Raw genomic sequence first — 14288 nt, 5'->3', positions numbered from 1 at the left:
CGCGCTAAACACAAACAGCAGCTTATATTTAATGCGTTCAACATAGTTTTCTTAGATTTTCTGTATGAGTAATAAAGCACATAATGAGCTAAAGTTGAAGTGACTCGTGAGTGTTGCTTCAGACCGTCTCTTCCTCTTTAGACTTATTAATGGAACCATCTGTTATCCTCCTGAAACTAATCAACTTGTACGCACCTATAAGACCACTATGATCAACGCAACCATTTCTTTCATATAGATATTGCTCAAATTTCTTCATCTTGTATCCAGTTAACCGTATATGCAATGTCGCGAACATATGTGGCAACGCTTTGGACATTTTCTATGATTTTATCAATACATCCAAATCTCGCATTTACAGAATCTTGCAGGTAATGCCTGCAAAACACGTCTCTCCTTCCATCCTTTTTTCTCATCATCTCTTATCTTCTTATGTCTTTTGCATCTGCTGTTTCTTACTTTTTCTTTCTACTTCTTGTTGTTGAACTGGCGTTCTTTATATACTTTACACTGACTATTACGGTACACTACTGGGGATTCATTTCCGTACATATACGAAGTAAATAAATACAATAAAATATAGATATAAAATATTATGCTCCAAAACTTAACTTTCTTGGAACAAATTGAACGAAAATACTTCACAAACTATAAGCGCATTAGGAATCGACTTGTCGTATTAATAAGTAAAATAAATGTTAAAAAGCTTTGAAGGACACGAGCGCGATAGAAAACACAAATACGCTACTGCCAAAAAACTGAGATATATGTGATCCCTATATGTAATATACATGTAGCTAATATACATACATGACGTGAATACTGTAACTTTGCTGGTTACGCTTCGTAATTAGTACATATGTGGTCATCGTGGAACGTTGTAAGAGCCACAAGCAGCCCTGTGCTGGCATCGTTAACATATCCATACGAGTTTCATTGCCATCGACATACACATGCACGTGCCATACTATGCGACTCAACTTCCGTTTCACGATACATATTGCCATTTCCCTTTATTTCCATCTTTCCAATCAATCTTTCCTGCAACCCTTCCGTTTTACTCCAATCTATTCTGTTTTATCGTGTTATTATTCATTTAATCGTATATCTCTATTTTGTAGAACAAGAAAAACAAGAATGGGGAAAACTAAGAGACTACGACCGTATCGTCGATATACCGTCTTTCAAAACAATACTGAAAATAGCACCGATGACAAATTCTTATCTATTCGACGTATCCGACACGGCAACCTGACGAAGTATGTACATAATTATTGCGCATAAGAATCGAACGAAATGTATACAACGCGATACCGTTCCAATAGCTTCGACTGTAAAACTGCACAAACAAGAAAATCACGTTTCTATGTGCGCTATCGTGTTATTCGTATGAGAGGAAAGGACAGCCCGATCGGGAAGCTAAGGAGATACCAGAAAGAGCTAAAGAGCAAAGGTAAAGAAGAAGCGCAGGGGATGGTACTATATCTTGTGAACGAAAAAAGATATTACATGGTTAAAGGGAAAAACAAGGAGATGATATGTACGAGTAGTAGTAAACGAGCATAAACGAGAAGAGATGCAAGCCCTATGTGTGCGCGCGCGCGCGTGTGTGTGTGTGCGAGCGCACACGTTTTGTATATGTATACACATATAAAGGTAGGAAGAAACGGAGGATGGGAAAGGGGGGCAAAGGAGAAGAAACAACATCTCCTAACTCGCTTGCTCGCACGCACGCACGGTCGATCGTTCCTGCTGGCAGCCATTTTGTGCTTGCCCGTAGACCCGACATTCTACCCTGGGAAAGTATTGCCCGTAATTCGCTTTACCCCACGCGTTTCTTCGTACAATTACGCCTTTTTAGTTTATGAAAAAGGCATCAACTAAAAGAAAACACGTGAGAATACATGTACCTTGTCCCATAATGTAAACTTCTTAATATACCGTTGCGTTTAAACGATCGAATGATTTGTACATCGGGACAATACTATATCAGATGTCGTTCTGTAGTTCATCCAGTACAGTTTTGATCAAAAGTTTGCTTATGGCCGCCTTTAGCGTCGATTCTACTTCGCTTTTTACCGCTTTAATTATCAATAACATATCGATATTAAGAAAAAGTGATTTTTTTTCAAACAAAGGTTATCTTTAAGAACACGACGGCCGTTTGATGACCCGTCGTCTAAGGTCAGCCATTTAATCAATACCGAAGATTATACCAATGTACCATACTTCTCGCTAATTAAAATGAACTTTATACTTGTCATTGTTTCTCGATCGTTTATAAGCAACGCGATATTTTGTTATTTCTAAAGAGGGAGAGTGTCTTTATCGTTATCTGCGAAAATTATAAATCTAGATCGAATGACGAAAATATCCAGCGAAATATCAGATGACACGATGTTGTTGTAAATTCGGTAGTTGTAATTAAATAGAAAAAACAGAAAGAAAATTAAATGGTGCAAAGCACAGTGTTACGTATAATAGCTAATCGGAGAACATTCCGAACTTATCGAATAGAATATGCATACTCTAAAAACCATTTATAAATTCAAATATAAAATGCACTACCTCCTTGTTTCAGAAATGTACCTATATTGTATTCGCCAGTAAGCAAATGCGACTGACGAGCAGGTTTGTCATAAAAAATGCATCGGATAAACAAGTTAAAAATAAACTAAAACGAGTAATTAAACACATTGAATGAACCGTGAAAACACGAGTGACACGTGGACGATTGCGAGCATTGATTTTTTTATTTCATAACGATGATTTAACTCGCTCATTAGCAACGCTTCGAGGTTTGTAACAACGATGTCTATCGACGATAATTGCTAATTATGTAGTCTTTGCAAGAATCTTTTCAACTCCCAGTATTTTTCTTCCCTTTGTCCCCTCTATACTGTCACATGATGGTCAAATGAACGAATTGCAATTACATACGTCGTTTTACTCGAAAACCTCACTGTTGCCATTAGCAAGAACCCGTTAGCGAGAGCCGTTACGAGATAAATGGAAGTATGTAATTGCTACGGCAACTTATCCATTAAAGATCACCGATTAATTATACTTTATATAGTATTATATTGCACATATACAATCATAGAAGATAGAATATAGTGGCACGCGGTAGAATTCAACGACATCCTTTCTAATCGCTAGCTCAACGACTCTTCGAAAAATAAAACAGTGAAACGGTGTGTAATGGGGGACAGATAGCTCTTGGATGAACCGTGATCGGTATTTGTATGAAAAACATCGCTATGACGGTACGTTATCGTATCGATCCATCTCAACGATCAATCTTAACAAAAACTATCGTTTCGAATAAACTCGTCTCGCTTTCATAAAATGAATGTCTAAGTTTTTGATATCGCAACAAAGATATACGTTAAATTCGTCGTATTATTACGTAAAACAAAACAAGGTCATTGTTTATCTTTTAACTTGTGTTTACGTATCAAGCAGCTTACACTAATACCTAAATTACTCAGCCAAAAGAAAATAATCACAGACCTAACAGTGTTTATTCGAAAGTTTGTTAGAAAGATACAATAGGACATCTATTTACGGAATATAGAAACTTTTTGTTTGCTTCCGTTTATTTACCTATGTCCTATCTCTGCGTAACGAAAAGTTGATCAAAGACAAATTTATTCTCTTTCTTTGTATTTTATATGCGAATTTTGAGATCAAATTTCATTTTTTACATTGATATACAGGGGATAGGATCCGTTGAAACATAGGATCTTCTGTTAATTAAATTGTGTTTAAATAGAAAATGGATTTGTAAAATGAGTGTGAAATTTCGAAAACCAATTGAGCCACTTGTAAAGACGACCTAGTAAACTCTCGAATTAAAGACGCAAAGACGAGGCCGCATCCATTATGATCGTAATCGATCGTAAGCCACCGTGTCGCATCGTTGCATGACACCGTGTGCTTTGTGATAATAGTATTGCGCGAAACATTACTTTACACCTAACCATATCAAAAACGCCGAAAACGATCGAAAGTAGTCAGAATGTACATTATGCGTGTACAAATAAGCCACGAATCCAATTCAACACGATACCGATTCTGAAGAAGACAAACTAAAGAAATGCTACTGCTGCGATTCGAAATTGAAGAACGTGCGTACGTGCGTGTAACACGCATGTATATATGTATGTATGTATGTATGTATGTATGTATGTATGTATATGTCGCGTACCGGCTTTGCTCTGGCTTGCAACAACTCCACGCAAGTTGCACACACTCGAAAGTAAGTATACACGCGAGTACGCACACGCGCTATGCCACGCCACTATACCATACGACATGAGACGAGGCGAGACGAAACAAGACGAGATGCGATGAGACGAAACGGGACGAAACGGAACGACACGGGACGAGACGAGACAAGACGAGACGAGACGAAGCGATACGACACAATGCGACACATCACGCATCAGCAAGTGGTGAATACATACGCGCCCGATAAAAATGTGTACACGACGTACGAATGAAAAATACAACGTTGTATAAATCGATGGAAATACTTTTACAAGCTTCTTACCATCGTGCGCTTGTATCGAAGACTGGACAAATTCGCGTTGATCGTTTCAAAAATCCATTCTTTCTTTTCTTTTGTTTCATCGATGTTGTCTCGTGTTATCGTTCATACGAATTCATCGAAAGTGGTGTATCCCAATAGGTAATCCAATTTGAAGAAAGATGATTAATTTTCCAGTATTGTCGAGTGTCTCGTGGCGCGTAGAAAATTCACCTCGCGACCTCGTTCCCACGCATAAACGCGAACACACTAGGGACGAATCACTCAACCAGATCTCGATACGTTTAAATACACAGGCGGTCGCGTTCGCGCACGCTCGCACAGACACATAGATACTCTCTGTAGTACGCACTTTGCATCGTGTACAGTGTACAGTGTACAGGCTCGATTATCCATGCGACGCTACGCGCGTTCCTCTTCTTTTTCGGTAGTAGCGTTAACTAACCGATGCGTGTGCCCCGTCCACCTTCACTCTCGCTCACTTGTTTCACCTTGCATCTCCTTTTCTATTTTCTTTCTCTTTTTCCACTGATGTTACTATATTCTTCTATTAAGATCCTCTTTAACACATAGCAATCTAAGAAGCTAACACATAGCGATAGTGCACTACTTTTCGTCACACACGATAAACACGTACACACGACGAAGGAACGAACATACGTAGCACTTTCCCGAAGTCCGAGGACGCGTACATCGTACGCGAGTCCCCTTTACGCGACCAACATTCGCAGGCCCCAATAGATTCGATAACTGCCTTCTCCTCCTCTTCTTTCACTTCTGGACAGACAAAAAGATACCGTGTAGCTAAAAATTACAAAACTGGCATCGTCGTGTTCGATCAACCAGCCATACTTGCGATGGTTAGGATATGTCTGGGCGACATTCGCTACAAACAGAATACACAAAACACAACGAACGGGATGTTAATACCAACACAGAACGAACATGCCCGTGCGCATTCGTTCGTTTGTCGTTTGCTCGCGTGCTCACCCTGCTACACACGCAAGAACAGACATAGAGACGGAGTTATCGAGAAAGATAGAAACATCAGGATGAAAAAGGGAAAGGAAGGAAAAGAACAGAGCATCCATGAGAGCGAGAATGAAAGAATATAATACGTGCATAAGTTTGCGTGCGTGTCGTACGTGTTTGTATACGTGTATATATGCGTGTGTATGCGCGCGGTCGCGCACGTTCTTGTGTTTAGTATACGTGTGCCTGTATATATACGTGTACGTGTAAAAGAGAGAAGTTGCACGCAGCACCCTGTGCGTCTTTATCTGGCAGCTATCGAGGATACGATTATCATGCGCACTCTCTCTTTCTTCGTTTCCACTCAATGCCTCCGTGTTTCTCAGTGGCTGCGTACGTGAACGTCTACCGGTCTTCAACTGCTCCGGATCGGTGCTATTCGTTTCGATCGCGCACTCTCACAAACAAACACACATACCGACCGTAGACTCGTGTATACATTGAGAGACGAAGCAGAGCTCCTTCGTCGTCGTCGTTTCGTTCGGCCGACGCCGCGCGAGAAATATACACACTTTCTTTTCCAAATATCCAGTTTTTCCTCCACTTGAGCACTTTCCAATCTTACCGATAATATCCCAACATACTGTAATTGCACGTACCTCTTCTGTTTATTCGAAAAATCCCGGTTTTCTGGCCTGCGATCAGTAAAGAAAAAACGCAGACACCGCACCTCCCTTGTCAGAAAGCACTCACGGCAGACCGCAACACATGGCTACGGGCCTCCACCAAGATCGGCTATCCTCGACTCTATTCGACAAACTTCGGATAGGACCGTATCTATCGCTTCAGTTGCCCTTCTCTTCCCTTACAAACGAGGAACCAATGCTTTTTTTCATTATCTCACCATACAAATAATTTCTAATAGATTAAAAAATTTCACTTCGTTTTATACTTTACGAGCGCTATTTGCGGTAAAAGTTGTATCGATCTGCAGGATATCTTTCATGTTTATATATATAGGCTTGCTAATTTCCGATTAATATTGCATCGATAAATATTACGTTGTACCGTTTGATTTTTATCAATTCATATTGTATTTTATTATGTATATTGTCATTTTATTCATTACTAAGTACGTAATTTTCTTCTTTTTCTTAATCAAAAGTAACACACTCTGGGTGCTTGAAACAAAAAGTTACCTTAAGAAATGTAGATAGTTTTTCCTTGTTCGAAGATGCATCGAGGGTTTTAACTGCATACAAACAGATGTGAATATGCGGCGAGAAAAAAAAGGAAGAAAACTAAAGCAACAGAAAAGAAAAAGAAAATGAAAGATAAGGAAAGGGGTGCCTGGTCGTTGATTTCCGGTGCTGGCCAACCGTTAGAAGCAGGGCGAGGGTTCTGCACAGGCGTCCTCCGTCGTCTTCTACCGAAGGCCGTGTGGTGTCACGGTGAGCGTGGCAAAACCCGGAAAGAAGAAAAGAAGCCGAAGGAGCGTGGAGAAGTACGAAGGAACACGAAGGAGCCCGAAGGAGCTAGATACCCTCCTCCTACTCTTCCTTCTCCTCCTCCTTTACCTCCTATTCCTTCTCTTCACCATCTTCTCCTGGTTTTCCTCGTCAAAAGCAGCCCTGATTGTTAGCAGTGTACATACATATATATGTACATCGAAACAAAAATCTCTCTCTCCCTGTCTTTCTCCCTTCTTAGTGCTCCTTTTATATGTAATCTCAACGTATTTTCTTACACGAGCCTTTCATACATATTACTCGATAAGAAAATTCAACTTCAGATAAGTCGAATCAAACTTGTTCGACGCAGCCATTACATTCTTCCAAAAAATGGTTTTACAAAAGATTTTATTATTATCGTAAATTTCATAGAACAATTATACTGTTTTCTTTTACTTTTTTTTTAAGTGCATCTTCATTGTTGATATTTATACGATACTTTGTATAACGTATGCGATAAACCGATCGAATCAACTTGTATATGCATTGACTTTGATCCTTGACAGTTTCGTAATATATGTTCTTCAAGATCCCATCCATAGCTGGTACAGAACATTTTGTTTCTCTCCGTTGCTCCATTGCTCTTCTTTCTTCCCTATTGTCTCTCCTCGTCAGAACTTCCCCACTCAGCATCGACACCACGTCACTTTACTTTTTCTGCTCCCCCCTTCTATATATCCACACACACGTGCATAGTGCATACTCAAGTTCGCTCATTCGGTTGGTTCTTCTCGAGTACCATCTCTTTCTCGTCGACGATTCTTAGTTCCCATAATGAACCGTACGACGTGGATCGTGGCTAAGAGTAAACGGACGTAGCAGTTCCATTAATGATAGCTTTAAAGGAACTTGACCTTTTCAAGCTACCAGACAAATCTACCACCAAAATTCATTTCGTAATATTATTCTTCTATGAGTAATTATGCTGTTCACGAAAACCCACCCTTACTTTATTCTTCTTTTTGCTATTCTTTCAATCTCATTATACCCATGTTTGAAACATTTCGAGTCTTAAATCATTTACGTGACAGTTACAGACATCTAATTGTAACTTGATTTGATCGATTAAAAAGGAAGAAAAAAGAAAACTACTACTTGTTCGTATTTCGATTTTATTATGCATAGTGTTATTAAAATGTCACGATATTTCCGAGCATTATTACAAATACAAAAATTTACAACATAATTTGTTCAAACCCTCAAAACGATCGATAATCCTTTCACTACATCACGGTAAATAATATATCTACGTATAATTACTTACTGAGTTTGAAGCAATAATAAATGCGGTAAAAACGAGCTATGGGGTAAATCTTAATGCCTCTTTTTTACGATATACTGATCCTGTTCATTGCAGGTATATATATGTATATATATATCCTTGCTTACAGCATTTACAGATTAATTTTTCTCAGAAGAAACAAAGTATCAGAATAATAATAACAAATAACAATATCTTTTTAGATAAAAGTTTTCATTAAGCTTCCAAGCAATTGTATTCAATTCCTTTCTTTCCCCTTTCTCTTCCCCCTCTTTCGTATATAACCTCTCAACAGTTAGTCCTTCGTAAAAGTGTCAATGATTGAATGCTACACAACGAAACGAAGAAATCATCGTAAATCGAACGAAATTATGTTACTTCGTAAAATAGGATTTATTCCGTTGTTACATATTTGTATTCGATAGAGAAGAGACGTTTGAAACACAGTGACATTGCTACTTTCGATAAGCGAAACCAATATCAACATAGCAAGAGTGGTCGATGATGACTTATGAAATGCACTTCTGAAAAACAATTTTTTTTTTCGAACATCGAAGCTTGCACGAAGTAAGGCAAATTTTCTCAGAGGATTCCCAATGTAGATCTTAGCTCGATATTTTTTTCCAGTTTTTTCTCCTTATTCTTCTTGTCTTTTTCTGCAATCGATTCGCGAGAAATCTTTACGACACAAGGACAGCGGTTTGAAGTAAAATAGGAAAAAAATGAAAAGAGGGGAATTAGAAAGGACGACAATGTTCACTGTCCCAAGTTTGGTATGTCCGAGCCACGAGCGAAAAGCAACGTTGTCAACGAATCGATATCCGGATGGGCGTGGCGTTGTCGATCCTCGCGGATGCTATAATGTAGAATTTCTCGATGCGATCGTTTCCATTCGAAAAATTTAGTCTCTCGTAAACTCGATTCGATTCGACTCAAATCGACGTTGCATTGATTTGGTTACACCGCGTCCGGGTTTCGTTGAACCATTACCAAAGCTACGCTTATCTTACTGTTGTACGTTTCTTTTTTTTTTTTACTTTCTACAACATTAACTAGGAGCGTAGTGTCATCGCTATCTTGTTCCAACTTCAACATTCATTTAATAACCTTTTCCATCTGTCTCATTCTTCAGTCCCTTTTCAGTATTTTCTACAATCATTAAACTATAAAAAACGTGGAATCTTGCGTTTCTCGAAATCTATTTTAGCATGATAAAAAATATCGAGATCAACTGCTTCAAATATAACGCATTCGCTAATTGAATTACGCTTAATTTTGTTAATATCCAAATTAATATGAATTATTTATCTTTACAACAAATACTTAAAGTCGTGTATAAACATGATAGGACTTGAAATTACAATTTGCTTGGTGTAGAAGAGATTCGATGCAAGTTTAGCGTGAGTGGGGCGTTGCAGAAGCAGAAGTAAAAGCAGAAGCCTGGTTGAAACGTCGGAGAGCAGATCGGACAGGACTGACAGTGGATGCGTGTGCGGAGAAGTGGATGGGAGAAAGGACGCGCGAACGAAAGGTAATAGGCAAGGGGAATGTAAAGGAAAAGGGAGCGTGGAGTATGAAGCATAGAAGAAAGAGAGGGGAGAACTAGGAGAGAAAAAGATAGGGGACAGTACTACGCGAGAAGAGTATTCGCAGCATGTGGTCTTGTCAACCCCCTCGCGCGCACGGTTCTCTTTCACTCATCTTTCTCACCCCCTCGCGTGTCCTTTGTGCTCGTATCTTCCATCTACTTCACACACCGATTTCGTAGTTTCATTGCCGTTACACCAGTTAAATTCCCCCTAGGTTCGAAGTTTAGTTTCTACCTCGTCTATCCGCTTTGTAAATACTAATTGCTCTATACAAATGTCCGAAACCCACTTAACGTTTTTTCTTTCGTGTGCGAAATTATAGGTAAATATCTACCTATCCTTCCTTTCTTATTCTTCGCGTATTTTCCTGGTTTTTTAGTTTGTTACACTTACGGCATAATTACTCTAAATTATGGAAATTTTTACACGTCCTTACTCAATGAATCAATTGACAAATTGCTCCATAATTCTTGCTTTAGGACAAATTACCTCATCGAATCTGCAGAGAGTAGAGACATAAACTACCTGGTTCGTCATACGACTACATAGGATGAAATGGTTGTTCATCCGTACTTGGCACATTTTGTCCTATTTGCCTTTTTCCAACATTCCATATACCCTTGTCCCCTAATAAATTTCCTTCTTCTCTGTGAAATCCATTTACAACTTTACCTTAAACCTTCTCTTCACAGATCATTTCATATAATACTAATGAATGTACACAAGTGTGCACTGTGTACGCATGCGCATACACATACACGCTTGAAAGCAAATTAAAGCTCCCTCCGCTTCCCTTCGTTGTTCTGTGTATTATATTAGTACATTTTATGGCACAAGTTTGTTACGGTAATAAAAGATAACGGTAAACGAAAGGTTAACGTTGCCAACGAATAGATGGTCAATTCTATACATCGAGGAAATGAAGAAGAACAATTACAGAATATCTATAAAATAGTCGATACAGCAGGTAGGAAATCTGTAGCTACGTCACTGAACGACTACCCTCTAGCGGTTCGGTAAGTTGCTAGGATACACCCCATGTTCGAACCCTCCCACGATTCGGCTATCGGTGCCCTTCTACTTTTCACCGCGTTGCTTCCATTCAAAGAAAAACACCAGCTGAATTAGATGCAGATCCAAACCGAGCTAAATTCCACGTCATTCTGATTTATTGTTGATAGTCCCTCGATTTTGAATTTATCCTGTTAACTGTATATTAACAAACAAATTTACGAACTTTATGGCTTTAATGAACGAATACGTTTCGCTAATGACGGGAACCTTCCTTAATGACAGAACCTTTAAAGCTAGATCAAATCTTAGAACAAACAGATTTAGAAACCTAACTTCCAATACGAATTTATTCTTAAATCGTGGTGGTAAATTCAACTATTCGACGACAATCTGTTCTCATTCTTGTTTCTTTCCTTTTATTTTGCTTTACTGTAATATTGATATTGTTATTAACATGACATTGCAAATTATTCGCGATACTTATTTCCTCTACCAAACCAATTCATTTATCATTCAAGTATAAAATTGTAACTATCTTTACGAATACTTTTATTGAATTGCAATGGTCACAATATTTTTGCAATATATGAAATAATTGATATAATATTTAAAGTTTCGTACTTAGCTGTTCTTACCGCTCGCCCCCTTCATTCTCGCCCGCCCTCTCACACTCTCTCTCTCTCTCTCTCTCTCTCTCTCTCTCTCTCTCTCTCTCTCTCTCTCTCTCTCTCTCTCTCTCTCTCTCTCTCTCTCTCTCTCTCTCTCTCTCTCTCTCTCTCTCTCTCTCTCTGATACATTAATTGCTTGTTTTCACAAGTACAATGTCGTATATCTTACTACCTGGGTAACTACATACTTTGTAAGAACATGGATAGGTCGCGCAATACATTTATCTGATATACATAATTCTTGGAGAAATGAGATTCATTTACTGTCGACGCGTAGTATCATGTCCAAAGATAAATTAGAGACAAATATAAAAATACAAATAACACTTACCGTTTCCTTCTAAAGACCGGAAGTTGTTCCAGATTTTTTAGTAGTGACATCTTTCGTAGTTGATGTGAACTTATCTATTCGACATGTACCGGTTTACTCGCGGTAACCGGTACTAACCCCAAACATGAAACCAAACACTTGATCGTACACTATTATCGAACTGTTTCACATCCACACATTTAAACAATTATGACAACTGAATAGAATATCACAAAAATTCACTAATAATATGTTATTTAAGTAGAATTACTCATAAATAGACGGACAAAATGGCAACTCACGAACCAATCGTCTCTGCTTGTGCGTTTACCAGTACTGCTGTAAACACTTGGTAGTCAAATTAACGACTATAATATTGAAAACTTGTCATGTTTCTTCATTACAACAAAAAATTAATCGATCAAGGAAACGATGGAAATTAATTACATATGACAGTAGTCCATATTATATCATAAATATATATAATATGGAAATTAAAGATAGTTATGTTGTATGTTGAAATTGACTAGGGTATGTGAAATCCGGCAGTCACAGGTCGAAGCGCCACTAGTGTCATGGTCTTTTCCTGTTCACACTCACTCCAGAGAAGACGTGAACGAAATTTGCATGGTAAGGGATTCGAAGATTCGATAACTTTACCTGTTCAGTTGTGTTGAAAAAAGTGATATCATTATATTGGCAACGTACAAACGATAATCGGTGATTAAAAACGTATAATACGTTTTACTATTTACCAGTTAAATATGTTTCGATTCGTGCACGCGACCACATGGCCACATGTCTTCGTGTTATTCGTATACAAGTTTTTATATCAACAAAGTGTAGTGCTTCATAGATAACAACGAGAGGACGTTGGAAACATTTAATTTCAAAGAAATTGCGTTGAACGTCTATATCGTTTCAACTACTCCGCGCTGTTACAATTTCTGTCAAACTTTAGTAGTTATACAACTAAGCAATGTTTATACATATTTCTTTCTCTTTTTTTTGTTTTCTTTCTTTTTTTCCCTCATTTCTATCAATGTATCGCATTCATTGACATTTAACAAAAATAAACAGCGTTTGCAATATTTGAATCCGTTAAATGGAATATTTTTCAAATTTTCAATTTTTATATTCATTTTGCAGAATAATGAATATATTCTCCCTGTGATTTATCCACATAGTGCTAAAAATTGGCGATCTATGATTTTGCATTATTAATATACAATTTATATAAATAACACATATATAAGAAGTTTTTAACGATAACTTTTATTTTACAGATAAATCATGGCTGACATGGAAACATATGACGATATAGTGGTACCTACCACTACAACTTTGCCAGTGGCACTTTCTGCTGAATTGCCAGAAATTAAATTATTTGGTCGTTGGAATTGCGATGATGTACAGGTGAACGATATGTCATTACAAGATTATATCGCTGTAAAAGAGAAAAATGCAAAATATCTACCACATTCTGCTGGACGTTATGCTGCGAAACGTTTTCGGAAAGCTCAATGTCCCATAGTTGAACGCCTTACAAATTCTTTAATGATGCACGGAAGAAATAATGGCAAAAAGTTAATGGCAGTAAGAATTGTAAAACATGCCTTTGAAATAATTCACCTGTTAACGGGTGATAATCCTTTACAGGTAATGCATATATTATAGTCATTTTTTTTTGTAACTAACTATGGTCATTCTATTTTATATATGTACATATATATATATGAATAAGTAAAATTAGAATGAAAATGCGTTTACACACGTTTATCTTTACGTTTATTACGTTTGTATGAAGGTTCTTGTGACGGCTATCATTAACTCAGGACCAAGAGAAGATTCCACGCGTATTGGTCGTGCTGGTACAGTTAGAAGACAAGCGGTGGATGTTTCTCCGCTACGACGAGTAAATCAGGCTATTTGGTTATTATGTACCGGTGCTAGGGAAGCCGCATTCCGTAATATTAAGACAATTGCCGAATGTTTGGCGGATGAACTCATCAATGCTGCCAAAGGTTCGTCTAATTCTTACGCGATTAAAAAGAAAGACGAACTTGAACGTGTTGCTAAATCTAACAGATAAACATGTTTATTTGTGAAAACATAAAATAAATGATATATCTTTAAAGTGATTCTTGTTCTATATGTTTTCCGTCCTTTTCTTTCATATACTACACGTATAAGGATACATCATGGTAAAAAAAAAGATGGAATTGTTATTCGAATAACCATTATTTGATCTTCAATTTCATAATTTTGTACGTTAACGAAATAACGAGCGAATTCTGTTGGAAGGCTAACGCAAAAGTGAACAAAATCAACAGGGAATGATTCGATTAAGATGAATGGGAGATGAACGATATTTAGAAATTGCATGATTCTTTAATTTGAACATACCAAGC

General features: G+C 37.7%; 2 protein-coding genes across 13 annotated transcripts in view; one reads left to right on the top strand and one right to left on the bottom strand.

The window, feature by feature from the left end:
* LOC126921813 (zinc finger protein 608-like) overlaps nucleotides 1–12211 on the bottom strand; it is a 33185-nt gene extending 20974 nt beyond the window's left edge. Inside the window, exons 1-2 of one of the 11 annotated variants that reach the window (XM_050733678.1) lie at nucleotides 11899–12211; nucleotides 4556–5329 (exon numbers count right to left, since the gene is read on the bottom strand). The gene's annotated coding sequence lies outside the window, so the exon portion shown is untranslated. Of the gene's footprint in view, nucleotides 1–810; nucleotides 965–4210; nucleotides 4324–4555; nucleotides 6372–6723; nucleotides 6826–6903; nucleotides 7159–11898 lie in introns of those variants that run through there. The other 10 variants (XM_050733685.1, XM_050733676.1, XM_050733677.1 and 7 more) reach the window with 10 other exon arrangements.
* A 178-nt stretch (nucleotides 12212–12389) lies between these two features.
* Nucleotides 12390–14018, top strand: LOC126921835 (40S ribosomal protein S5). 2 transcript variants are annotated; one of them, XM_050733749.1, is made up of 3 exons: nucleotides 12390–12507; nucleotides 13164–13536; nucleotides 13685–14018. In XM_050733749.1, the coding sequence occupies exons 2-3, from the start codon at nucleotides 13171–13173 to the stop codon at nucleotides 13967–13969; spliced, it is 651 nt and encodes a 216-aa protein (XP_050589706.1). In that variant the 5' UTR covers nucleotides 12390–12507; nucleotides 13164–13170; the 3' UTR covers nucleotides 13970–14018. The 2 variants fall into 2 exon arrangements, with proteins under 2 accessions (XP_050589706.1, XP_050589707.1); XM_050733750.1 differs by having other exon boundaries at nucleotides 12455–12597.
* The last annotated feature ends 270 nt before the right edge of the window (nucleotides 14019–14288 follow it).

Source organism: Bombus affinis, chromosome 11 (genome assembly GCF_024516045.1).
Source record: "Bombus affinis isolate iyBomAffi1 chromosome 11, iyBomAffi1.2, whole genome shotgun sequence".
NCBI classification, from domain to species: Eukaryota; Metazoa; Arthropoda; class Insecta; order Hymenoptera; family Apidae; genus Bombus; species Bombus affinis.
This window is presented reverse-complemented; position numbering and strand designations above follow the sequence as displayed.

What these genes read in the sequence shown, in the direction of transcription:
- LOC126921835 (XM_050733749.1), top strand. Translation starts at nt 13,171, where the DNA reads ATGGCTGACATGGAAACATATGACGATATAGTGGTACCTACCACTACA. An exon ending in CGGGTGATAATCCTTTACAG is followed by an intron (nt 13,537 to 13,684) that starts GTAATGCATATA and finishes GTTTGTATGAAG; the next exon opens with GTTCTTGTGACGGCTATCAT.